The sequence below is a fragment of the Myotis lucifugus genome, unplaced genomic scaffold (genome assembly GCF_000147115.1).
Source record: "Myotis lucifugus unplaced genomic scaffold, Myoluc2.0 scaffold_197, whole genome shotgun sequence".
Lineage (NCBI taxonomy): Eukaryota > Metazoa > Chordata > Mammalia > Chiroptera > Vespertilionidae > Myotis > Myotis lucifugus.
In genome coordinates, this window is record NW_005871245.1 from 1,856,007 (window position 1) to 1,883,550 (window position 27,544).

Here is a 27,544-nt window from a genome sequence, read left to right on the forward strand (position 1 = left end):
TTGGGAAAACATAAATGCTAAAGTACCAAGGCCTTAGAAGTTGCCCCTCACCCCCTGCTCCCCACTCTGGCATTTACCTAGCCATCTGGAATCCAGTTTCTGTTAGGTGTTCAGAGAGAACTTCTGGAATGTCCTGTCAATGGCCACATTCAACACAGAATTTCAAGGAGATCTGGCTCTTTTAGCTCCTCTGAGAAGCTGGAACAAGACTGAAATTATTGCTAATGGAGGGAACCACAGTGGCTGTTTTCAATCATCTCTGACTACACCTTTGAATTTCTGGTTCTTTCAGAAAGCTTGAAATATGGAAGTCTAAGGGCATCCTGAGGATGGTGTACTGAGCCCTGAGAGGTTCTTTTATTTGTAACCTCCTGCCTCCTTTGCTGTTCTAAACTTTCTTTACACCATGAATTACTAAAGATTGCATCTTAGTACCCAGTGTCCTTTTCATTAAATAAAAGAGGAGAAGAATTAGACTAGAAGGAAAGTCCAGAGTTAGGGTTAGAAAACCTACTGAGTCAAAGGGGAACTTTGCAGAGGAGCGGAATGAAAATTATTTCCTTAGACAGTAGACAAATATTCAGGAAACACCTCTGCACCCCAAAGATAGGCACAGCTGCCACACAGTGCCTATTAAAGGGAGTTTCAGAGTTATGAGCAAACAGCTGATTCTCTTGGTTCTTGGGCTGTTGCTGTTGGTGACAGGAAACCTTGTTCCCCAAGCTGCTGGCTTCCTGTTTTATTTTTACTCTTAGCAGATCAGAATGTCCATAACAAGGAGCAGTCTGTTCCAAAGGGTTCTACTCCCCCTTTGAGCCTGAAGGGCTTTTACATTTTTTTTTAACTTTTGGTTGGACAATATGCTGGTTCACTTTTAAGATCTATGATATTTAGTTTGGTTTAAACATTTTGTATTCACACTCAACTTTTTGGTGATGAACTGGTGTTATAAGATTTGATGTAAGTAAACCTCTATTTTACTTTTTTTGTTGTTGTTTAAAAGAAGTTTGCAGTATTGGGGACTTGGGTATGTTGCCTTTATGTTTCGCCTTTTTACTTAAAGTGAATCTGCCATTTTCCCTAGCATGAAAATCATTAGGCTGTTTTGGATAGCTTTAGTTGTACAAAATAGGGAAATAGTGTGCCATGGCTGTAGTCATATCCATTTTGTTGAGACTAAAACCTGCTTCTATCCTTGTAAAGCTAGGAATGTGGTAATCTAACTCTGAAACAATAGCTCAAAATGAACCTGAAGTGCTGGGGGATTTCCTAGGGAAAGGCGCTCAGCCGACAGGATAAGAAACAGTAACTGGAAGGTTTCCAGATCTGCTCCAGACACTTCCTGCTGTCTCAAGAGCCTTTGGCCCAGGTGTGTTGAACCAGATGGGAGAGAGAAAGGGAACTGTTGGGTAGAAGGAAAAGGACTAGGGAATCTTAAAGCACAGTTTGCTCGGCATCATGTTTGACATATTGAACATGTAAATTTTTCCTTAATATTCTTTCTGTCAATTTACAGACTGAACTTTAGCAGTGCTAATAGATACTGGCAGCTAGTATTTAGTTGTACATTAACAGTCGTTCATCAGGGAAGAACTGGAGAAATTATGTCCTGATGTAGATCCATGGAATCACTATTGGTAACTTAATTTCATTGTGGAGATGAGATTATCAGATGACAAAAGCTCTTTTTTGATCCTTATTGATCATCTGGAATCTGATCTACCCTGGACACCCCAAGAATAGGATCTGTACCTTCTAGGATCTGCTAAATAGGCTGTTTTCTGACCATAACTCCTTGCCTCTGGAGATTCTTGTTGGTTAGAGCATAGTTGTTTTAGGTTTTTAGTTTTTTTTTTAATGCTGTCTGTAGTACCCAGCCAGCAGTCACCAGTGCAGAATCTCTGCACTTACCCAGCAATCCTGTACCAAACCTTAAAAAGGTGGTGGTTGGGGGAGGTATTGAGGGGATTCTTTTATATATATATTTTTTTAATTGATTTTTTACAGAGAGGAAGGGAGAGGGATAGAGAGTTAGAAACATCGATGAGAGAGAAACATCGATCAGCTGCCTCCTGCACACTCCCCACTGGAGATGTGCCCGCAACCAAGGTACATGCCCTTGACTGGAATCGAACCTGGGACCCTTGAGTCCGCAAGCTGACGCTCTATCCACTGAGCCAAACCGGTTAGGGCAAGGGAGGGGGGGGGATTCTTAAAAAAAAAAAAAAAAAGATAGGGAGAGAGAAGATTTTTTAAAGCTGTTTTAGATCAGAGCAAGACAAAAAGACTTACACTGCCCTAGTGTGCCTGGAATTTGTGGTTGAGTAATACTTTCCTGTTATTTCTTTTTTAGGTTGTTTTTCATCATTCAGAACATTGCCTGAAGCAGGTCCACCATGCCGTTAGTAACGAGGAACATCGAGCCAAGGCACCTGTGCCGTCAGACGTTGCCTAGTGTTAGAAGCGAGCTGGAATGCGTGACCAACATCACCCTGGCAAATGTCATCCGACAGCTGGGCAGCCTGAGTGAGTGCCGCAGAGAGCCTGTGCTTTGCCCTCAGGGGTCGTTGGTGCTCTTTATTTAGTTCCCTTCTCCTCCTGTGTAACTATTTCTCCCCCATCTGCCTTCCCTAGGTAATGCAAAAATGTATCCCACCCCCTCTCCCCCAAGAGAGGCTGCTTTTTGGTACAGACTCTTCCCCTCAACCCTTTCTTCATCTGCCACCACCCTCTAGGCTCCCTCCACCTCCCTCTCCACCTGCTTCTAAAGAAATCTGTAGGAAGGGTGGCAGGAAGGGCTGCAGCAGAAACTGCAGATGGAATGACAGAGCAGAATTCTGTGTGTGTAAAGTGGGAGGTTCACAGAACAGTATCTTGGGTTGGGGAATGTGCCTGTAATTGCACGAACTGTTCAATGTAGCCTGACTTTGTTGAAGCCTCAAATGTGCCAATAGTCACATCTACCCGACATCCCCCACCCCCTTCTTCCCAAAGAGGAGTAAAGCAAACATGCACTCAGAGAGATTCTGGCTGACTTGTCTACCCTGGTACACATTTAATTGTGCTGCAAGCCCCCAGGTCCAAGTTCAGGGTACAAATTACTTCTGCAATCTCCGGGGTATTGGGAGTTTTGCAAGCTGCGTGAACACACAGTGATACAAATTGTAGCTGGAGCCATTCTTCTCTAGGAGGAGGGTGGGGGGAGGGTGTAGTCCAGTCTGTTTTGGAGCTGAGGGAAAGCCAGCTCAACTGTATCTTTTTTTTTTTTTTAATTGGCAAGAATGAATGAGATTGCCTTGGGTGGGGTACATGTGGTTTGGATTTCATTCTGAATCAAGCTGACTTTGTTTGCTTGAAGCTGAGGTATGGGAAGGGCAGATGCTTAGATAGGCTGTGCGTTTGTGTAGTGCCACTCCAGCTCCCCATAAGAACCTCCATCAACATGGTATTTTAGTGATCTTCCTTAGCAAAGGCATCTTGGTGTGAATTATTTCAGACATTCACTCCTCCTGTCGCATCACTGTCCTTAGTAAAGGCGGTGGAATAGTATCAAGAAAGCCTGCATTCCCCCAGATAGTAATAGACCCTGCCTTTAAAATAGGGGCCTGAGGAGACAGAGCGCAGTGACCAGATGATATATGGGGTCTGAGATTCCTAAGCCTTCACCTAGCTCAGAGGCCATCGCGGTTGATCCAGGACTAAGGGAAACCTGGATGGGCGCCACGAGGAAACGAAACCCTGTCGATGCCTGCCTTACACAAAGGAACGTTGACAGCAGTGCAGCTGACAAGGAAGCACATGAGAGCTGCAGAGTGCCTCACTGCTTCTTAAAAGCATCATTTCTGCCTCTGTCACCCTGAGTAGGCCAAATGGGTGGAAGGCAATCACACACTGGTTCCTTCTTCATAGGACAAAGGACATCTAGCTAATGATGCTGCTTATTCGCACTCAGCAGGAGGTAGGCTCGCTCTCAGGTGTTTTTTCAGGGTAGTGTTGATGGATGACATTGCTCACTCTCCCATCTGTGATCAGACCACTCCTATCTTAAGGAAGCTGATCTGAGGGCCAGGATCAGCTTGTGCCTACAGAAACAGGATTTCCTTACATCGTGGAGCTAATGACCCTTTATTCATCCTATAAACATCTATTGAACATACTTTATGTTCAGTGCTGAGGGGATACAGCAATGAGAAATGGTCTCTGACCTTAGCCGGTTTGGCTCAGTGGATAAAGTGTTGGCCTGCAGACTGAAGGGTCCCGGGTTCAATTCTGGTCAAGGGCACATGCCTGAGTTTAGGTTTGATCCCCAGTAGGGGGCATGCAGGAGGCAGCCAATCAGTGATTCTCTCTCATCATTGATGTTTCTGTCTCTCTCTCCCTCTCCCTTCCTCTCTGAAATCAATAAAAAAAATATATTTTTTTTTAAAAAAAAAGAAAAGAAAAGAAATGGTCTCTGCCTTCCAGGAGCTTATAATCTACCAGAGGAGACAGAAAAATAAATCTTAAGGGGAGAATGGGGAGAGGGTGAGAAGGAAACTCATATTTGTTGACTGCCTACTTTATGCCAGGTTTTAATAGGATCTTGACATACATTATCTCATTTAATCTTCTCAATAATCCTGTAAAAATAGATGATATTTCTGTTTTTTCAGATGAAGGAATGAAGGCGCAGAAAAGTAAGATAACTTGCCTAGAGAGACAGCAGCCAGTAAGAGGCAAGTCAGTCTCTGCTGCGAGTTGCTAAGTTCAAGGCTCCTTGAAGATATCGCTGCTCATCAAGGATTTCTCATCTCAGTCCCCTGCACTCTGTCTCTGCCAATAGGGCCCTGGTTCAGACCTTGTTGACTCTCACCTACACTATTGCCCTAGCCTCCTCCTGGCTTCCCTTTCTCTGATCAACCCCTCAATCTATACACCAAAAAGTCTTACAAATCTTAAGCCTATACCCCTGCCACAGTTGTCTACCAAACATGCAAATATCACTTTTTACTTTTATAATTCTGAGTTGTTTGAATTTTTAAAAGTTAAGGCTGTGACCTAACCGGTTTGGCTCAGTGGATAGAGCGTCGGCCTGCGGACTGAAGGGTCCCAGGTTCGATTCCGGTCAAGGGCATGTACCTTGATTGCGGGCACATCCCCAGTGGGGGGTGTACAGGAGGCAGCTGATCGATGTTTCTCTCTCATCGATGTTTCTGGCTCTCTATCCCTTTCCCTCTCTGTAAAAAAAAAATCAATGAAATGTATTTTTTAAAAAAAGTTAAGGCTGTGTTAACTTTTGTAGTTTAAAAAGTGTTTTTAAACTAAGAGTACAAATGTTAACTATTTATCTCCCCTGTGCCTCACTAGGGAATTACCTAAAAAGTTCCTTGGTCTGTCGTCATTCAAGACTCTTCAAGACCTGCTTTCCTTTCCAGCCTCATTTTCTGCAGTCCATCTTCTCCCATGTTATAGTCTTTTTAAAGGATTTAAAAGGAACAAAGGAAAAAACGGGGGGAAATGGAGGAAGAAAGAATGAATTATCAACTCCTTGTAGTTCCTCATAGAGCATACTCTCATACCGTCATACTGTTTCCCCTACCTGGAGAGCCCTTGCCATCTTTATAGCTGATCTGTAAGGCCCAGCTCAGGGATCTCCTCCTCTAAATCGGACTAAGTGCTCCTCTGAGCTCCTACTACATGCCTGTATTATTACCTATCACATTAGATTGAAAATTATATATCTTAGATTAAAAGTTCTTTGAAGGCAGGAGTCATGTGTTGTTCGTCCTTGAACCCCAGTCAGTGTCTGTCTTATATAGTACTTGGCACCCAGTAGAAGCTCAGTAAATGTTTGTTGAGTGATTCATACCTGTATTCTCTTCACCACCTCATGCTGTTGGTGCACAGTGAATACAAGGAAGGAAGGAAGGAATACTACCTGTAGGGAGTAGGCACACAGCTGGGGATAGGCAGGGTCAAGGAAGGCTACATAGAAGAGGTTCCATTTAAACCAGACCTTGAAAGATGCTGGGATTTCATCTAGCAGAGAGGGACGCAGGAATGGACTCCCGTGTGCTTCAAGCTCATGGTCTTGGCCTCATGTATTGTACTGTAGCCAGAAGTGCGCAGTCTAGTAGGGAAGGTGTGATTATGGAATGGATAAAGCATCAAACTAAAAGTTCCATAGCTGTGGATTGCTTTGTGAGAGCATATCCAGAATTCATATTTTCCCTTAGCGCAGTGAGATTGGTGTTTCACATATTAGGCTGCCATACCTTAGGAAATAAAGGCACAGCCAGCCAGCACTTTTGACCACCCAGGAGGGTGCCGCCCCCATTTGGGTCATTAAGAAATCATGCTCTGATGTTGACTTTAATAACCAAGTGTACTGGGGTCATGCCATTTGGGGGAGGGAGGTGCTTCAAGAGTCCCACTCAGGCTTCAACAAGAGTAGCTTCACATTTTTAAAAAACTCAGTTTTACCTGTTCCAACTCCATGAAATATTTAGGTTGAAGAGTTCCACTGCAAAGGGAGAAAAATGATGACTGATTTGCAAAACGTGATGTCCATTGTGAATGTCCCGATGTGACAGTGGGTCTATCTTGGTAATCTGAATGAGTGAAATGTAACTCTGAACAAGGCACTCTGGTTTTCTCCTACAGTTGTAGTAATTTTTAGTACTTGAAGAATAGGGACTATCAAATTACTGACTGGAATTATATTTAAAATTTCTTCTAAGCATACAACATGATTTTTAGATATTCACACCCTTAAAAGTCATCTGATACGGCTGAGTAATATAAGGAAGAATCCCATTGTAACAATTTACATTTAATCCTATGACAACTTGGTGAGGTAGATACAGTTATCCCTGTTTTACAGATGAGGAAACTGACGCTGAGAGATTGTGATTTGCTGAAGTGTGCACAGGTGTAAACAGAAAGAAACCGAGACTTAATTTTTCTGGTTTGAAGTCTACTGCTTCCATGTATCATCTTTAGCTCTAAGCATACACAGGGGGAAGCCTTCACACCACCTCACTTTCTCTTCAGATAGCATTCTCAGTGTTGCCATTTTTATATGTTGGGTTTCTTTGTAAGATTTTTATCTTGAAAACCACTGTGCCACCCAGTAAGCCTCTACTCCTTCTATCACTGCTCCCTTCACTGAGGAGCAGGACATCCTAGGTACTCTCATGTGACCTAAAGATAAGTTAATTTGGGGTTTTCTTTTCCTCCAGAACAGCTGGATGGACAACAAATATTTTTGAGCCTGGTTTATTTTCCACACATAATGTTGCATGTTTCTCTGCTGTAGCCTTACACTCACAATTTTCTCTCACCTGGATGAGCAGGATCAGCATGGTCTGAGCTTGTCAGCCAGTTTGAGTCATTTGAGCCCAGGAGCTCCCCATAGCTGTTACCACAAAACTATTCAGTATGCACAGACTTGCTCCTTTCCTTGATGAGAAACTCCTTATTGACTAAATTTACCAGCAATTCAAAATATGATTAGTCTTATCCTCACTCTCCAGGTTACACTGGAAGGTGAACTACAGTTTACCCTGAAGGTGCAGTTTTGGACTAATCCACCCCCCCCCACCCCCCCAGGCGTGGACTAAGCATAAATGAAGTTTAGAACCTAAAAATCAGAGTCCATTTTAAATAGTTCTCAAAGAAATTATCTTTTGGTTGAACATGGTCACTTATGCCTGCCTTCACTGTGCAAGTAAGAAACTCACATGGTATATTAGTTTATATGCACCACTTTTCATTCCTACAAGAATGTGCTTTGTGGCTTGGAGTGACAATATGAAGGTAGCATCAAATTGCTCTTCTGTTTCTTTGGCTTGCATTCTCCTTGTATTCCGGGGTTGAAAGTACAGAAATTGATGGAACTCTTTTCTTTTTCTAAAAACAAGACATTGTGGAAAGAGACCACTGGTATGTTGTTTTTTTCAGGGGGAGCTTGAAAGTTTTAGCTTTTCACTTTTTCCCTGAGATATGGATTTGAAGGATATAACCTAGAGCAAAGACTTTCAAAGCTGTAGGTTATAAAACATAGAATAAGCTTTTCACCCCTTAGAAGAAGTTGTAAGTCTCTGCTGTGAGTTGCTGGTAAGTTCAAGGCTCCTCGAAGATACCACTACTCATCATGGTTGTTCAATATACTTTTGAGGCTCCACTGAGGATGTAATGTCTTATTTTTCATGTTAATTTAGACACCTAGAAGATCCTTCTAACTTCCCGTCTGTTTTCCAGAACCATTTACAAGGTGCTTTTACAGAGTAGCGAGGGGTTAAGGGCTATAGGCAAAGGTGCAGACATATTGTCTACCTTCCAGGATTCATTTATTTTTTGTATTATACCTTTCGATTTTATTCAGATTGCTTTGAGTTTTGTGACTCTTCATAGTTTGCCAAGAAGACTCAGTTGTAGAACATATGCAAAGTGCCCCAGCTATGGAGACTATGTCTCTGTCTCCAGAAGCAACCATCTGCATGTAACCCCAACAATCCTGAGGGAAAGGGAAGGCTCTTTCGGAGGTGGGGAATATGCTCTTTAGTGGCCAGTTTTTCTGACCTTTTGTGTCACTTTTATGCACTAATGAGTTGGTTTCTTTGTTCAGGTAAATATGCAGAGGACATTTTTGGAGAGATCTTTACTCAGTCAAATACCTTTGCCTCTCGGGTAAGCTCCCTTGCTGAGAGGATTGACCGCCTACAAGTTAAAGTCACTCAGCTGGATCCCAAGGAAGAAGAAGGTAAGGAAGCTGAGCTCAGCATTTGCAGGCTCTGCTGAGCAGTTTCTTATAATTTTTTTCCTGATTTGTAAAAAAAAAAGTGAGAGGAGAAATCACAGAAACCTATGGAGTTCTGCTTTGAAGTAGCACAAGCTTGGGTGGCATAGAGACATCTTTTTAGCTCGACCACACTCCCACACACTCCCTCTCTCCCATTCCCCCAATTCCCTCTTTCTCAGATTCCCCCTCCCCCAGTCTCACTCTGCTACCATAAAAGTACTTGGAAGATTCATTCCTCCTCAGGAGAGGCCTGCTAGATCTGGCCACATAGTAAACCTTTGTGTTGCCTCATTTTGTTCCGTCTGAAATGGCTGGGCTGCTGACAGCCTTGTGGGGCTTCCCCAGAGGGGGAGAAAAAAAGCCTGGCTGCAGACAGCCGCAGCCAAGAAATGTAGCAGCTGAGGCCTCTCCGGCTGGTGTGACTCAGTGTTTGCTCAGATAGCCTGTCGTCCATTTTCTAATGCCTCCATCTTCTCTCAGTGTCACTACAAGGAATCAACACCCGGAAGGCCTTCAGAAGCTCCACCACTCAAGACCAGAAGCTTTTTGACAGAAACTCTCTCCCCGTCCCTGTCTTGGAAACATACAACACCTGTGATACTCCCCCACCTCTCAACAATCTTTCCCCTTACAGGTAACCCGGCTAGCTCCTCCTTCTTCTGACCTGTGGTTAACAATATTAGATTGTCTTTTTATTTAAAGATATTGTTTATGTCAGAGAATTGTATCAAAGAGCTTGCTACCTACCCCAGAGTTTTTTGTGGCAGCAGAAACTAACATTTACCACATCAACAGTTGTCACTTATTATTGTTTAGTTTCTGAAATTCATACATTGAAAGTTGGCTATATTTTTGTATGCCACAAGTTCAGTTTGATATAGCCAGATCCATCTTGGATTCCATCCAAGGAATTTAGTTATTGTAGAACCAAAAGGACTTGTTACAAGGCAGTCCTATAGTACATCCCAGGGGCAACATTCTAGCAAGGCTCCCGGTTACTCAGAAACCACTAGATTACCAGATGTTTGGGCGCGTTAGTGGAGCCAGCCTTGTGGACTGGCTGCTCTGGGCCCTGGGGGTCCTTCCAAAGCTTAAGGAGTGACTGGCATTGTTCCAAATGAGTATTGTTCGCTTTTTGAACATTCCCCTTGGAAAGGAACTACACTGCTGTGGCTGGACTTTAAAAAAGAAGGTAGCCTTGTAGACACCTTCGAGCCCTTCTCCTCTAACGGTCTGGTAATGTTATCCTGCAAATAACCACTGAGCAGGACAGAAAGTAAATATTTATCTTGCTTGCATCCATAAGTATCTTTGAAACAGGTAAAAAGTAATTACAGCTAGCTGGAGGCAGATACCTTCTGTGGGACATGGGTATACTACCAAGTAGAAGGCGTGCAGGAGGGGCCAGTGCACAGGATTTCACGGACACCTGCTGATCCCGGAGCCTGGAATAGGAGCATGGTAGCTTCTCACACAGATACTGAGAAAGTACCTGGCATCTATCGTATATTATTATTGTGTGAAATTATATTTGTCCCTTGACTTTCAAAGGGACTAGCTATCATAGTGGGCAGAGATTTGACTCGGCAGGCTCTATTACTTAGTTGGGTTTGGGCAGAGGGAGTACACATCTGATAATATCAAAGTGAGTATGATATAGGGTGTGGTAGGATAGGATAAACAAACAATATAAAACAAGTTTATATTTTAGATAAAGGTATTTTCCTCTTTGATATTATTTCAATTATCTGAATTTGGCTTAACATAAATGAGTGGAGGTGTAGCTAACACAACAAGATTTAATATAAAAATCATTAGTGTTTGATTTGGAAATGCTTTTTGTGTGTTGTGATAGAATTGGAAGCCAGGATATAGAATTGCCTTTCCAATTTGTTTTAGTTCAGAATAGTGTTAAAATAAATGTCCCTAAGTACATGCTTTCTGGAAAGTGAGAGAGACTTATGCCAAAGTGTAGGATTCCAACTAGGATCGTCGAGTCTGGCAGATAACTCTTACCTTAACACTCAGTAACTCACTCTATTCCATCACAGCCACTAAGAGATGGCAATTAAATCTTGTGGTCATAAAACATCTGGCTATGTGTTCTCAATAGGGCCCCCTCGTAGTTGGGGAGCTGGGGGGGCTGGGTGGATGCTGAGCTATTCTAGAAGGGAGCAAGAAGGTGGAGTACTGTGGTTATCTGTTTTCACAGAGGAATATCAGCCGCACACATATATACATTGATATGTGTATATGTATACATATGTACACATGTGAACCTAACATTGTGTGCACAGGTTTCAGGTGGGTGGGAGGCCACTAATGCTTCCGAGAGAGCCAGGGTAATTGGTGCAGGGAAAGGGAACCAGTGGCAGAAATCCCCTCTGATATGCCAGGATATCTTCAGGGAAATGTCAGAGGCCATGCAGATCATTAGAAATAATCGGGATCCCTGCTGCTATAGCCCATTCTTTTCCCTGACCATGCAAATTCCTCCACCAGGAATTGAAAGTAAGGCTAAGGTTCTTGAAAAGCCAGATAAATAAAGAGGTGGCATTGAAGGGGCATTGGAACGCTGGTATGGGAGAGGAAGTAGGCAATCAATTTGAATGACTTGATTCCTGAGTGTGAAAACTGCTAACTGGTAGGTATTTGGAATATTGGATTTGGTTAGGAGCTCATCTGTCTGCTGACAGCTACTTGTCTTCATTTCTATCCCAGGGACGATGGGAAAGAGGCACTCAAATTCTACACAGACCCTTCGTACTTCTTTGATCTTTGGAAGGAGAAGATGCTGCAGGACACCAAGGATATCATGAAAGAGAAGAGAAAGCATAGGGTGAGGGGAAAGGGGCCTCTGTTCTACACATCAGTAGGCACGATTGTGGAGGGGGGATAAAAAGGAAGCCAGTCTTATGTGAAGTAATCATTCTGAGTGGCTGCTTGCTTGGATGCCAGGTGAAACACTTAAAAAATGTGTCCACTCCAAGCACAACCAAGATGAAAGTATAAATCACACCAGAATTGTGTTTGTTCCCCCCAGCACTATTAACAATAGTATATTCAGGCTGAGTTTTAGAAATTGACTTTTCTATTCACCATTTATTTCTCTTGCAATTTGCACCTGACTCTGCTGGACACTCAAGCTAGGCTAGTCCCTTCCCTGCCAGTTTTGCAGCTCATTTCTGAGAGATCAGCACAAGGCTCTACAGTGTTTGATTTGCAACAGGAGCAGTTTAACACCTTCAGTACCGGTGGGCAGTAGAGGTGGGGGGGTAGGCCTGGTTTTGGGAGATGCTCCCCTTAGACTCCCAGGGATGTGTGTAAGCCTTTGTGACCGACCAGTTGCAGCCTCACACCCCCATTAGCATGGCTGCCAGGAGGCCCAAGAGAGTGCCAAGGGCTAGTGCAGCTGCACAGGCTGAAGAAACCCTCGTTGGTTGTTTTGTTTTAACCATTTTCTTACATCTACCCAGATGTCTATAGCTATCATTACCTCTCATCTCTCTTCACTGACCGTTGAGGCAGAGTCATTCTATTATAAATTCTGTAGTTACTATATGTTGTCCAGGTAAAGCATCTCTTGGGTGTGCATCCATGGAGGTGGATGGAATTGTAGAGAAGAACATTGGAAAATGTTTTACAAAGGATTTTCTGGGGTTTTTTTATTATAGAAAGAAAAGAAAGATAATCCAAATCGAGGGAACATAAACCCACGTAAAATCAAGACACGCAAGGAAGAGTGGGAGAAAATGAAGATGGGACAAGAATTTGTGGAATCCAAAGAAAAGCTGGGGCCTTCTGGGTAGGTGATGCTTTTGTGTGCTATTGGTAGCATTCTTTGAAGGGGCTGGGGACCTCAGTCTGACAGCTTTAGTGTGACACCTTTCACACCCCCTGAAGTCTGGCTGTATGGCTTAGATTGATATCACTGTTAACTACTTTAAAGTGCATCCATCTGGTGATTAAAATTTGCTAAGTTAATGAAGACTCAGCAGTTTAAATGAGGTGACTGAAGTGGTGTGGGGGAAAAAACCATGGCTTCTAGTGCCCTCACTCTGCCAGGCACTGGCACGACTAAGGGCCTCAAAGGAAAGACTGGGAGGGAAAGAAAAGTGGTCTTGGGAGCCCTTTTCCTCCAGAGCATTGAGTTGAAGGTAGTGCCTAAGCGCCGGGCCTTTCACAAGAATGGGGAAGGCCCAGCAGAGAATTCGTGCACATCACCAAAGCAACTTTTCAGTCAGCCTTTGTGAGTCTCAGGAGAGAAGTTGGCCGAGGGACTGAAAGCAGGTCTCAGAGACAGTGTGGGAAAGGTCGCTCAGCCAGTATTGAGGCCATATATCTCCATGGAGAAATAGTAGATGTCAGTCTGACCCCATTTCCCAATACTAGATCACACCAGAGGTCTAACAGAAAAAAGAATGGTCTGAAAGCTTGGTTTGATGCTTATCCTAGTGCCCAACCTGTGTGACATTCAAAGTCAAGTCACCACAACTGCTTGGTGTGAATGCCACCCTGATTTTCCCCTAAATACGTTGCATCCTGACTGTCAGAGAATCATACCAGCCCATGCCAGGTGTCTAAGAATGATAAAAGGGAAGAGTTGAGTTGTTCTTGCTTTTAGAAATAACTCTACCATGAAAATTTTGACTTTTAAAAATCTTGACACTTCTGACACTTGTTCTTTCTGGATTAAGAGATTTGTTTTAATGAGTGATAAAGATGGTGAGAGGAAAAACGAACCTTTCTCTCTACAGGGAAATCAGCCCTGAGGGTCCTCCATTACCTTCACCTCCCAGTAAAAGGGCCATTTTATTCTGTAATGTCCCATCCTGTTCAGAGAGGCCCTTGTCATAGGTTCAGTGACTCTTAAGGCCAGAAGCTTGCATGTTCAGAATATGCCTACTATTTTTATTTATTTTTTTTAATATATTTTATTGATTTTTTACAGAGAGAAAGGGAGAAGGAGAGGGAGAGAGAGTTAGAAACATCAATGAGAGAGAAACATCAATTCAGCTGCCTCTTGCACGCCCCCCACTGGGGATGTGCCCGCAACCCAGGTACATGCCCTTGACCGGAATCGAACCTGGGACCCTTCAGTTCGCAGGCCGACGCTCTATCCGCTGAGCCAAACCAGCTAGGGCTTAAATATATTTTATTGATTTTTTACAGAGAGGAAGGGAGAGGAATAGAGAGTTGGAAACATCGATGAGAGAGAAACATTGATCAGCTGCCTCCTGCACACCCCCTACTGGGGATGTGCCCGCAACCAAGGTACATGCCCTTGACCGGAATCAAACCTGGGACCCTTCAGTCCGCAGGCCGATGCTCTATCCACTGAGCCAAACCGGTTATGGCAATGCCTACTATTTTTAAAAAATATATATTTTTATTGATTTCAGAGAGAGAGATAGAAACATCAATGATGAGAGAGAATCATTGATCAGCTGCCTTCCACACACCCCACACTGGAGATTGAGCCCACAACCCAGGCATGTGCCCCGACCAAGAATCGAACTGTGACCTCCTGGTTCATAGGTTGATGCTCAACTACTGAGCTATGCCAGCCGGGCAGTATGCCTACTATTTTGTGGGGTTGGGGTTTGTTGTTGTTTGTGTGTGTGTGTGTGGAATGGGGTTGGGTTTGTTGTGTGTGTGTGTGTGTGTGTGTGTGTAATGGGGTTGGGTTTGTTGTGTGTGTGTGTGTGTGTGTGTGTGGAATGGGGTTGGGTTTGTTGTGTGTGTGTGTGTGTGTGTGTGTGTGTGGAATGGGGTTGGGTTTGTTTGTGTGTGTGTGTGTGTGTGTGTGTGTGTGTGTAAGGGGGTTGGTGAAAACAAGGACTTTGCCTCCCATTTCCCTGTTCTCCAGCAGATTTGGAATTGGGTTGCATGGCTGGTCTACCTGGACATGCTTGTTGGCGAACCTATAAAGAGATGTGTCAAGCCTATAGGGCTCCAGGCCTTGGGGATTTTTCATATCAGAGCATCATTTGATTCAGTTCCCTTCAGCTCTGTTCTCCTTTGGGTCTATTTTATTTTATTTTTTTAGAAATAAATTTCTGTTGTTTAAATAAATATATATAATTTTTTTCTATTTTAGAGAGAGAGGAAGGAAAGGGGGGAGAGAGAGAGAGAGAGAAACAGAGAGAGAAACATCAATGATGAGAGAGAATCATTGATCGGCTGCCTCCTGCATGCCCCCTACTGGGGAGCCTGCAACCCAGGCATGTGCCCTGACCAGGAATCAAAGGGCGACCTCCTGGTTCTCTGAGGTCCATTTTAGAAGCATTCTTTGTGGAGATGGGGCAGGGGGAGCACAACGGGCCGTATTTTGCTAGCTGCTCTTGGTGTTGTTGTGCTTGTTTGTACGTTTGTTGTTCACCCAGAGCAAATTTACCCACAGCCCAGTGCTCTGAGGGGCAGATTTTCATAAGGCAAGCCCTGGCATCCTACTTTAATTGGCAGCTCATCTTGTTATTGATAAGAGTGCTGGTGGAGAGACCACGCCTAACAGCCACCAGCACCTTGGATTTGTCCTCAGCTTGCTTTTGCAGTCAAATGCCTCCTTGGCCTTTGAGCACTGCAGAGGCTTGCCGACCTCAAAACCAGGCTGTGTGCCAGTCACGTGTTTACAACTAGCTCATTAGCCTTGGGGCTTGGCTTTGCCCTTTGCCACAGACAGACTTGGGGATTTGGGTATAGGCTGCTCCTAACATTTGGGAGAGAATTTAAAAGAACTGCTGTGTTTGACAAGCCCAACACTGAGAAAGGAACAGCATGGTTTTGATAATCTGGGTTGAATCCCATTCCTCAAACAATCCAGCAGAAATACCTGGGAGATGGTAACAATGGAACATTTAGTCCTAAAATAAAATTTCAGTATAACAAACTATATGGGGAATATACTTATTTTATTTCTCTTAATAGCTTTTGTATCAAATGCATTTTGGTGGGGTCTTTTTTAAAAATGGGAGTATCACTTGGACTTTTTAGAAAAGTTTTAAAATTGAGTTTTAGAGAGAGAAAAAGGAAGAGGCGGAAGAGAGAAGCATTGATGTGGATCAAGGACCAACCAAGTGAGCCACAGCAGCCAGATGTTTTAAATGACAGTTTTCGTGTTGGTTCATTGTCAGGTATCCACCCACCTTGGTGTACCAGAACGGTAGCATCGGCTCTGTTGAAAATGTGGATGCAAGCAGCTACCCACCACCACCACAGTCAGACTCCACTTCTCTGCCTTCTTCCTTCTCTGAGGAGAGCTTACCGCCGCCGCCAGCAGAATTCAGGTAAATGGTGGGACCTTTTCCATCTACTCTGGGTGGCTAAAAACTCAAGAACAAAAGAAGAGTTCCAAATCCAGGCCAGGACACTAAAATAAGTTCAGGAAAATCTGTCTAGATAATAGAAATAATTAACATCTATTATGTGTTTGTAAGGTGCCAGGCATTATACCAAACAGTATATATGTTACCAAATTCCCACAAGAATCCTCTTGAGACAGGTACCCATTTTACAGATGAGTAAATGAGAAGGCACAGAGAGGTCAATGAACTTACCTAAGATCACTGAGCCAGTAAGAGGCAGAGTCCAACCTGATTGGAAAGCAGGTCAGTCCGACTCCAGAGCCTGTGTTCTTTACTACTACCTATGCCTGGAAAGATAGAAGTCACCAAACTTACCTCTTGCATGTTACTTAGCTTTAACTCCGCATGAATTGAAGTGGTATAATTTACTGCCCATAAAATACTTATTTATGACACCTTGTCCAGTTATCTAGGAACTTAGCAGACAGTCACCTTTTTCTTCTGTTGCTTCTGGTTAATTTCACTGTTGGATAGACTCTCCAGAAAGAATGAAACAAAGGGAAAGAGAGATGAAAGTTAAAATCTGTTCATTCTGATATTCACCCGTGTCCCTGGCAGAGATACACAGGGGAAGAGTTAGAAGGTCATGGCTGACAAGGGCTCTGAGGAGTGTTCGGGTTTGTTTCCTCACAGTTGCTTTTCCCTCCCTGGTGCCTGGTACACTTTTCTCCTCTGACGCTGTTCAGTCAGAGATTGGATATATTGAGGACCCCTCAGATGGAAACCTAAAGCAAATGCTCTAAGCATCCCACCCGCCCCCTTCTTCTTGGCTCTTGAAACCACTAATCCCAAACTCTGCCTCCCAAATCACTTCCTGCCGGCTGTCCTGTCAGATGCAGCTAAGCCTTGAAGGTCTGTGGTAAATTGCAAGATGGTAGCTTTTCTAAGGAGTGGCTGTTGGTACCGGGCAATACAAAGGTGGAAAAGAAGCCTCAGCCTCACCCATGGCCTGAGAGCCTGCAGCCGAGCATACCAGAGCCAGGAGAGGTGCCACTTAACCCTCTCACAACCTGGGTTAAGTTTGGTGGCACATCCATTTCCTGTCTCTGCCGACCCTCAGACCCTCCATTCTTTCTCCGGTTTTTACACATGAAAACTGAAAGTACCACTGCCTGAATCTGTACCCCACTCAGGTTTGGTCAGCTTGGCTTGAGTTCCTGCCCTCACAAGATCTAGTGAATGTTAATAACCTGAGGAACAGAGGGTGGGTGGGTGGTGGTTGAATTTTTATTCCAGTTCTTTCTTGCATGCCTTTGTAGCCCTGGCTCCAGGATTAGACTGGCCGTTCCTTTCCGGGGGGTTCAGGAGAATGCCTTTTCTCGGAGAGCTGAAAGTTTGAGGGGAACTAGGAGGTGATCTTGGCTCGCCCTTACCTGTATAGGAATCCCAAGTCTACTTCTTTCAGGTAGTTTTTCTCTCTCTGCTTAAGACTCCTCTGCTGATGGGAAGGAAGCTCATTACTTTACAAGACTGCCCATTTGATATTGGTCTGTTCTGACTATTTCCATTTTTTTTCCCTTTTGAACCAAAATGAAATGATATAATCAACCAAAATAAACCTAGGCTTATAGAGTAGCTTACCTATAGGTAGTATTTGCATCCTGAAAGTGATGGGTCTTTTTCTTTGTCCTTTTAGCTACCCAGCAGACAACAACCAAAGGGCATCTGGCTTAGCTGGACCCAAAAGATCCAGTGTGGTCAGCCCAAGCCATCCACCACCAGCTCCTCCTCTGGGCTCTCCACTGGGCCTCAAACCCGGCTATGCTCCACCCTCGGCCCCTCCGCCTCCGCCTCCAATGATAAATGTCCCTCCCCCACCTCCACCTGGAGGACTTGGGTCCCCAGTGACCCCACCGCCACCTTCACCACCCTCTTTCCCACCTCACCCCGATTTTGCTGCCCCTCCCCCTCCTCCCCCACCGCCGGCAGCTGACTACCCGATCCTGCCACCACTTCCCTTATCCCAGTCAACAGGAGGAGCACCCCCTCCTCCCCCTCCTCCTCCGCCTCCTGGGCCACCTCCTCTCTTCTATGGTGGTGCAGATGGCCAGCCTGCCCCCCCACCACCACCACTTTCTGATACACCCAAGTCCAAGTCCTCCCTGCCTCCTGTGAGCGACGCCCGCAGCGACCTGCTTTCAGCCATCCGCCAAGGTAAATCCAGTGGTGGGTCCAGGACAGGAAGCGTTGTCTTTCTGCAGCTGGGATGACTGGTTGAGGGTGGGTGAGGGGTTTGTGCCCTTCCCGGGGAGTAGCTTTCATTGGATGGGGAGAGATTGGGACCCAGGCCTAGGATCAGCCTGAAGAAAGTCTCACCCTAAAAATAGGGGGATTTAGATTTCTTCCCACCCTGGTTTAACGTAAAGAATTCTTAACCTGGGATCTTTGAACTTCTTGAAAATGTGTGCTTTGTGTGTGTTTGCATCCGTTCTGTAGCCCAGAGAACAAGAATCACATCTTGAAGGTTCTTGTTCAGCTGAACTCAGTCATTCCTTGTCCTTCACCTTTTTGCCTTTCGTATCCTTCCTGCATACCCTCTTTCCCTCTTTCTCACCCATTGCCCTCTCCCCCTTTTTCCTATCCTCCTCCCTCTTTTGTCACCGTCTCTCCCCTCCTCCTTCCCCTCCCTCATGGAGCATTTATTCTCTTCGTCAGAGGCCGGGTTTGATACCACGGGGCTAGAGTGGTTTCTTCTGCTTGGGATCCCCCAGGAACTGAAGGGTTGTCTAGAGGAGACAACCTAGGGCAGCTGAGCTCTGTGGTGACTGATGAACCGGGCAGACTGTGTGCTCCTAGGTGCGTGTGGTGGCCAGTCCCTCCTGAGGAGCAGCCTCCTCACTGGCCTGAGAGCGACAGTGGGGAAGGTGGCAGGCTTCTGTCCAGAGACACCTACAGCACCAGGGCCACCATGTCATAAACCTTCACCTTCATTTTTTTCTTGCTTCCTCCTTTCCAAGAGGATCCTTCTTTTTCACTGTCCTTTCCCATATTCCACCAGCCAATGGCCGTTCCCCCTTTCTCATTCCTGGATCGATTCTGAGACCGACTCACCTTCTTCACCCTTCTCTCTCTCTCTCTCTCCCACCAGGCTTCCAGCTGCGCAGGGTGGAGGAGCAGCAGGAACAAGAGAAGCGGGACGTGGTGGGCAATGACGTGGCCACCATCCTGTCGCGCCGCATTGCTGTTGAGTACAGTGACTCAGAAGATGACTCCTCTGAGTTTGATGAGGACGACTGGTCGGATTAGCTCTCTCTGCCTGCTGCCTGCCTCTTCTCTTTTCTTCTTACCTGCCTTTTGTGATGCCTACCCCAACAGTCCCAGGGGGATAGGGGGAGGGGAAAATAATTTCAAGGGGCCAAAGCCTTCCCTGAAGCTACCAAAGATATATCCATGTGCTTCCTCCAAATCAACATGTGTTTCCCACCTCCCACAGTCAGGCCCCATGGGGCCCCTGAGGGGGCCAGTAGCTGAGATGTTCTCTCTTCCCTTCATATTGAAGAGAAGGGAAAACCCCAAAGCTGACCCCTTTGAGTGGGTGTAAATTGGAGTTGGTGCCTTTCCCTAGGAGCCATTTTCCACTGTGGTCTCCCTAAATCCTGGCCCTCAGCTACTTCGAATAATGCCAGCCGCTTCGTGGTCCTAAAGCCTGCATGGACACAGCTGGCCCTTTTCCCATGCCCTGGGAGGTCGGCAGGCTGCGTGCCCAGCAGCCAGACTGCTGCACCCTTCTGCCCCGATCAGCAGGGCGAGGCTGCCTTTTGCTAAGCTCTTTCTGTATCTGGATCCCCTTTATTCCAGGAGCCATCGAGCCCCTAAAGAAGGTCTCAGCCCCTCTGCCCAGAAATGATGCCTTTAAGAGACTGAGGTGTTTGCCTCCCCCCCAGGCCCCGTCTCCTGAGTGTGGTGTTTGGGTTTCCTTTACATGCCTCTCCGTTGTCACCAGGTGCCTCTGGGCACCATGGCCCAGTTCTGACCTCTGATACCCATGACCAAACTAGCCCTGACACACAGGGATCTGGGCCTCTGCTGGATGTCAGGAGCCAAGCTTAGAGACTGGGAACTGCAGCGCTGGAGGAATGGGGGCACGCCTTGGGCCCTACCCTCTTAGTGATGCTGAAGTCTACAGATGGGAAGTGACTTGCTCAAGGTCGCGCAGTTGGATCGTAACAGGGCTAGAGCCCAGGGTTTCTGATTCCAGGTCACCTGTGCTTTCTGGGACCAAATAGTGGGCACCTGCTGGAGCCTGGGCAGAGCATCCTCGGCTCTGCTGCTTCCGACCTCACCATAAGGGGGGTCCCAGCAGGAGGGCTCGGGGCCTGTGCCCGGCCCTCAGTGCTGCTCAGACCCTTGTGGCCTCTCGTAATTCTTCGCTTCCTCTTTGCTATCTATCTACCAGCCAACTGGCCTTGGGAACTGCCCGATTGGGGGACTAGAGGTAGTGAGAGAAGGAAGGGGGTGGGCAGCTTTGACAGGTGCTGTTTTCAATTCCTCTTCAACTCCTCCCCCTTTTATTTCCCCAATTTCTGCCAAAGGTAGAAACTTCAGTCCCTCGGGCTGGCAGCCGTGGCAGGGAGCTGCCTGGGGGGCCTGGCAGCCCTGAGGAAGGCTGAAAACAGAGGGACTGTAGGTCTTGTTTCCAGCTCCCCTCCTCACTACACAGTGATGTTCCCGCCCTTCCTCCCCCCTTTTCCCAGAGCTAATACACAGGTGCTATTATTCAGAAAAAACTGGTCAGCTTTGGCCAGCAATGAGGTTTCTTCTCTTCTGCCCCAACTATTGTGTAGCTCTTATGCTGAAACCGGCTTCTCCTGGCTTCTCCTGCTTTCAGAGCCCTGAAACAAAGAGAAACAGGATCTGTCTGTACCCCGCACAGCAAATGGTTGTAGTAATTGCCAAAGCCCTCATAAACCCTCCGGCTTGAGGAGAGTGTAATCATGGGTACCGCGCTGTGCCCGGCTGAATGCGCCCCCTCTGCCTCTTTTCCTTGAACTCGGGCCTGTGGGGCCAGCACGCCCTCCTCCTGGGCTGCCTCGAGTGCCCCTCCCCCTCCCCCAGGTCAGTGTCTCTGGCACAGGGCCAGCACCTGGCTAGTGCTGAGCATGCCAGGCTGTGTGTGCCCCTGCCTCGCTTCCCACCTTGCACTTGGAAGCTGAAGGTACATTCTTCAGAACCCTGACATGGCTGTTGAAGGTGTCCCTGCCGCAGTCCAGGAGTGGTGGAGAGGCAGGCGGAGGGCAGTGGTTCTCCCAAATAGGAGTCCTGGGGCCTGGCCAGGCCAGGGTTTGGGCCTAATGGCTTTGACTAAATTACTCCCATCCCCCTCCTTCCGGAAAAAGGGGGAGTCAGTGCCACTCGCTATCGTTCTGCTCTGACCTTGAAGGGGGTGGTGTTGGCCTGGCTTCTGGAATGGACAGTCCGCTGTGGAAAGGTCTGGGGGCAGGAGGAGGTGGGGAGGGGCACTGCCTGCGGAAGGTAGGATTAGATCATTAGCTCAGTGACCTCCTAGGGTTTCGATGTGCTGTGTTCTCATCCTACAGCTGGTTTGGTAATGATCTGCAAGTCCCGGAGAGCAACAGCATAGCTCTGCCTGACGTTCTCATTAAAATCTATGCAGCCAAGCTCTGTGCTTTGTAGCAGCCGGCTTCCTCGGCTGGGGGGTGGGAGATGGGGGGAGGGGTGGGCTAGGACCCAGTCAGCTGGGCTCTACTTATGCATTGGTACACCCCCCAAAATGCTGCTTTAAACCCAGAGCCCTTTAAAATGATGAAGGACCCTATGCAGGTAATCATGTGTCTTTAGAATCCTGTAATTGTGGAATGCAAAGTTTAGTGATTATTTAAACTGGGCCCAGGCTGGTAAGCGTATGGAACAATGGCCCATAAGGACTCTTAAGTGCTAAGGCCAAGAAACCACCTCCCTTTCTGGTCGGCTCAGCCCAGGGAACCTGCCCCCATTCCTGGGGCCCAGGGGCCCAGCTTCTGACCGTCAGGCAGTGTCAGAAGTGATTGGTGGCTTTGCCCAGGTGGTGAGATGAGTACATTCCAAAGGAGCCGCCTGGGGGAGGGGGCAGGCTCTTGTCCCTCGGAAGCTCAGAACAGCAGGCCCGAGCTCAGCTTGCCTCCAGGAGCTCGAGCGCCCTCAGAAACGACCTGGCCAATGTCACCGCAGAGCCGCGCGGTGTTGTCAGGCTAATGTGAAATCTCTTCCCGTGGCGCCAAGCTTCTGGCTCTGCAGCGCCGGCTTGGACAGATTGAGGTCTCTTGGCTTTGGTGACCCTCTGCTTAAGCATTCCCACCGTGTCCCCGCTCTGCTCTCCCCGTGCCTCCTGCTGCAGCCCCCTCCCCTGGCTCGGCCTGGGGGTGGGGCACTGCCCCAAGGCCAGGGCTTCCTCGGGGCATCGGGCTTTGAGCTCTACTGGGCTCCAGCTGACCTGGGGACCAGGTGTTGCCCAGAGATGCACCTGGGTCTGTGCCTCAGTGAATCATAGGGAACAATGTTATTGTATTGACTTTCAGTTAACTCACTTGAGAAACTAACCAATTTTTACTTACTGTCTAGAATGATGTACCTGTAGGAGAGTGACCATAAAAGTGCCTTCTTTTCTCTGATGTAAACACTTAGAAGGACCTGGACCAATGGATTCTTGGGTGTGTGTTCCACATCAAGATCTTAGGGAGTGAGCACATATGTAGTGGGGATACAGCCTGAAAATGGGTCCCTTTCCCCCCCTCCCCTCTGAGGATGGAAAAGGAGCTTCTGTTAGAGATCTGAGCTGTGGGGCTAAGCCAAACCCCTGAGTGACCCTTTCCCTTTGCCCTACTGCTCTCAGGTCCTTAGAAGGGTGCCCAGTACCGTAAAGCCCTGAGGCTCCAAGTCTGGCCTCGTTTGCTTCCCTGCCAGGCTCATGTGTGTACATTAGCTCCCCGGTGACCTGAAGATTCCATGTAACTGTATACACGCGAATACGTAAATGCCAATGTTTTAAATAATTTGATAAAGTCTTTGTAGCCACTCGGCCACCTCTGGTGTGTGTGTGTGCTTAATGGGAGAAGTGGTTAGAAGGGGCAACAGAGCCAGCTCCCAAGGGAGCTCCAGTGTGCGCGTGCGGGGGAGGGGGGGCAGCAGGCCCAGGATGTGGTGGTGCACCCTGTGGGAGGTGGGGATGAAGGCAGGAAACCCAGGTCCCCAGGCCCCCTCAGCTAGCTGAAGGGAGTGTGCTGGGACCAGGGGAGACGAGCGGCTGGCAGCAGGAGAGGAGCACAGGCTGAATGCTGATGCCGCCTCCCAACATCTGGCCGGCATCTTGTCTGTTTCTCAGACCCAAGCAACTTACCTTAAATAGAACAATTTACAGTGGAATCCGATAAAAGGTTTAGGCTGCTGCACGCCCCTCTCCCAGGCGAGGGGGCTGGGTGTATATTCTGACCCAAAAAATGACCTGCCCAGGAAGCAACGGTTGTGGTTGTTCCGAGCACAGCTGCTGTGGTCAACTGTCCCTGGGGTGACTTAGGAACAGACACCCAGTTCCGGGCCCAGCAGAAGAGGGGCGGGAGCAGGGTTGGTGGCTGGCCATGCCTGCGCTTCGGAGAGTCACCCACTGGCGTCCCAGGAGAAGGGGCAGAAGTTTTGAATTGTCAGCAACTGCTGCGCCAGCCACTCAGCTCATCGCTGAAGGTGGGGGTCCAGGGGAGGGGGCGTGGGAGCCGCTCGCCCCTGTGGAGGCCCTCGCTCCACCCTCCTGCTCAGGCCTGTGTTTAGTCAGCACTTGGCTTCCCAAGGCTGGTGACTGACAGGCAGCCAGACGCCTGCCCTGGGAGAAGACAAAATGGTGTGGGAGCCGCCCTTGCTGGGGAATTGGAGGGAAGGAATGTGGTTCTGGAAGCCAGAGGTCCGAGCTTCCATTCCGGCCTCTCCACTGGAGCTGTCCCTCTGCACGTCGCTTCCCCGGGGGCTGATCCTGAGAACAGGAGCGTTTACCGAGTGCCGAGTGCCTGCCCCAAACGGCAGACATTTTGTTTCAACCTTAGGAGGCAAGGGCCCCCCAAATTGCACATGAGAAAAACAGGTTCAGAGGGGTAACGCGAGTTTGCTAAGATCACATAACTGGCCGGGAACAGCCACCCTTCCGAGCTGGCGCTCTGTTCACCGTGCAGCTTAACAGTGTTCAGAATCTGCAGCTAGAATCCCGGTCTTTGGTGTCATAAGGGGCATGTTAAAGGGTTTCTCTTTTTGTCTATCCACTTCCTGGTGCCAGTTTTGCAGGTAATGGTTAGTTTTGCTTTTGCTTTGAAATCAAGGGGGCTAGACTGAGGTTCCAGCTGTTGTAGACCTTCAGAGTTGGAAATACCGCCCCCCAAACTCCCTGGGTTTCGGATGGGGCTTCCCACAGACACACCCGACTTAGTACGGGCACACACACCTGTTCAGATGCACACGTTCCTGCACATTCAGATGTACACACACAAATAGGTACCTATACACGTCAGTGGGCACAGGGACACTGGCACACCCACAGAGCCCTGCTCTTGTGTAAACAAAGACATCCGCACACAGTTACAGGAATACACAAAATCGCAGGCAAACCTCACAACGTGCTTGGGAGCCACCCCTCCCTTCTCACTGCCAGTTCCTCACTGCCCCCTCCTGGCCACCCAGTGGCCAGGGCAATCTGGCTCTATTTCCTGTAAATTCTGGGGGTGGTTGTCAGCTAGTTCCCCCCGAGATCACGAGGTGGAGAGCATTTTCAGGTGCTCAGTCCCAGGAGATGAGGGTGTCTACAGGGGGTTCTGAAGCTGGAGGACAAAAAGCCTTTCATATCCTAAGAAACCATGTGGTTGAATTGTCAGTGCCGCGGTGTCAGGAGTTCTGCAACTGCACACACGTTCTCACACACAGAGAGGAGCGGACGTGCTGGCTGCAGTCCACAGATCTGTAGGCTCCCACCTTGCTCTCCCTCTCTGGGCCTCGCCTATTTAGATAGATAGATAGATAGATAGATAGATAGATAGATAGATAGATAGATAGAGATAGATAGACATAGATATATAGATATAGATAGATATATAGATATAATGATTTCATAGAGGCAGGGAGAGGGAGAAAGAGATAGAAACATCAATGAACCCAGCTGGTGTGGCTCAGTGGTTGAGCATTGGCCTGTGAACCAAAACAAAAGGTCACGGTTTGATTCCCGGTCAGAACACATGCCTGAGTTGCAGGCTTGGTCCCCGGTGTGGGGCGTGCAGGAGGCAGTCGATCAATGATGCTCTCGTCACTGATGTCTCTTCCTTTCTGGGAAGGAAGGAAGAAAGGGAAGGGGGAAAGAAAAGAGAAAAAAGAAAGATCAGAGAGCATTATTAATCAGTATGTGTCCTGACCAGGAATCAAACCATGATGTCCTGGTTTATATGTCGACACTCAACCACTGAGCCACACCAGGTGGGCCTCACCTAGTCAGTGAGGAGCTGACCATGATGACATAGGCAGGCCCTTCCACTCTGGCATCTCATCATCTTCGGAACGAACACCTCCCTAGACGTGTGTGCCTGAGTAAAGCACATCCATAAACATGACCCCTTGGTCTCCTCAGACCAGTCCTGGGAGGGTTACCAACACAAAGCTTTTTATTCCTATTTTACAGTTGAGAAAATGATGCACAGAGAGGCACGGCAACTTGCCCAAAGTCACACAGCAAGTTGGTATCAAGCATGGAGATAGAAACTCTTGTTTCCAATGCCCCAGGTTGCCTACAACAGAGTAGAATACTCGGTGGGCTTGTCTCAGACCCAACGAGACAGGAGCTACAGAGGCTAAAGCCGGAAGCTCTGCCAGGCAACTTGGAACGTGGGTGGGTTCCACACTCCCCACCCCACCAACAGGCTGCACCAACCTTAAGCTTCCTTTCCCTCTGCAGAGCCAGAGGCAGGCTACCGGAGTTTCTCCCTATGCTGTGGTCACTTGTAGCTTGTTCAAGTATTTACATGCATGTGAGTGGGGTGCACATGCGTGCCTGGACTCCACAGTGTGCACTCGCACATGTAGGTGTATGGTCGTGCATGCCTGCAAATATACTTAGGAGAACATTCATAGGCATGTGTAGTATGTATGTGTTTGCAAGCCTGTACATGTGACTGCATTTGTGTGTTTAGGTAAAGTGTGTGTTTTTTTTTAAGTTTATTTATTGATTTTAGAGAGAGAGGAAGAGAAACAAAAAGAGAAACATCAATTTGTTGTTCCACTTATTAATGCATTCATTGGTTGATTCTTGTATGTGCCCTGACCAGGGATTGAACCCGCAACCTTGGTGTAGTGGGACGATGCTCTAGCCAACTGAGCTACCTGGCCGGGACTCGAAGTGTGTTTTGATGTACATATAAATGGTCTCAGGATATCTGGCAGGCGCATTTATGTACATGTCAGATTTTGCTTGCATGGTACTGGGTTTGTTCATGAGTGTACTTGGGGATGTGCAAATGCTCACATTCATTTGTGTGAAGAAGAGGGTGAGGCATGTCCATGCACAGACTGGTGAGCGTGTAAATGTGCAGGAAGGGATGGCTTCATAGGACTGCATATATGTGAATCAGAGGAGGGCCTCACAAGAAAATACGATGTTGGTGTTCCCCTAGCCCTGGTATAGGGGTGCCCCGCCTGGCTGCAGTCAGGCACTGGCTTACAGCACCCTCGCCCTGCTCCTGCACTCTATTCCCCAGACCCATCCTGCCTAGCCAATTTGCAGCCTCTTGCTCCCAGCTCCTGAGAAGGCCTGCAGCAAAGTCAAGGGGCTGGTGGCCAATTAGCGAGGGGGTTAATCAGGGATCTGGGGACCCCCGGGGGGTGGGAAGCCAGAAGGCAGGCATTGGGGTTGGCAGGAGCTGCCAGGAGCTGCCTGTCAGGCTGGAGGAGGGGAGAGGCAGGGAGGGGAGGCTGAACCAGCTCAGCTCCATGGTGCTGGAAACCAAGGGCCTGCCTGTGCATTCATGATTGCTGAGCATCGACAGCAGCGGGAGCCTGTGCAACTGGGTACACTGTGTGCAAAAGGGCAGGTGCTGGCCTTCGTTAAATGTGGTCCTGTATGCAAATGTGTACACAGGACTATGGATATTATCTGTTTACAGGTACAGTTTCATGTCTACATGTGTGGGTGTGCATATGGGTCTGGGACTGCATATTCAGACCCATGTGCACACACGTATACAAGGATAAGTCTGTGTCTGTGTGTATACACATGTATGCAAAGGTAAGTGGGTGTTCCTACATGCAGCCATGTGCACATGAAGTTGACATGGTCTGTATACATGTGTGCAATGGTATATCTGTGTACAGATGCGTGTACCAGTGTGCAGATAATCTGGTTATACTTGCATGTCTGGGTGAGCATGCATGTGTGTATTCTCTG

General features: G+C 47.4%; 1 protein-coding gene across 3 annotated transcripts in view; it reads left to right on the forward strand.

Moving 5' to 3' along the window:
• The window catches only part of WASF2 (WAS protein family member 2), a 63,768-nt gene extending 40,603 nt beyond the window's left edge, over positions 1-23,165 (forward strand). The window contains exons 1-10 of one of the 3 annotated variants that reach the window (XM_023761015.1): positions 1,348-1,369; positions 2,354-2,526; positions 4,653-4,715; positions 8,609-8,743; positions 9,263-9,416; positions 11,504-11,621; positions 12,457-12,587; positions 15,916-16,068; positions 17,783-18,300; positions 19,235-23,165. In XM_023761015.1, the coding sequence (XP_023616783.1) occupies positions 2,397-2,526; positions 4,653-4,715; positions 8,609-8,743; positions 9,263-9,416; positions 11,504-11,621; positions 12,457-12,587; positions 15,916-16,068; positions 17,783-18,300; positions 19,235-19,392 (1,560 nt within the window). In that variant the 5' untranslated portion in view covers positions 1,348-1,369; positions 2,354-2,396 and the 3' untranslated portion in view covers positions 19,393-23,165. Of the gene's footprint in view, positions 1-1,347; positions 1,370-2,353; positions 2,527-4,652; positions 4,716-8,608; positions 8,744-9,262; positions 9,417-11,503; positions 11,622-12,456; positions 12,588-15,915; positions 16,069-17,782; positions 18,301-19,234 lie in introns of those variants that run through there. The other 2 variants (XM_023761014.1, XM_006097282.3) reach the window with 2 other exon arrangements.
• Positions 23,166-27,544: the final 4,379 nt, after the last annotated feature.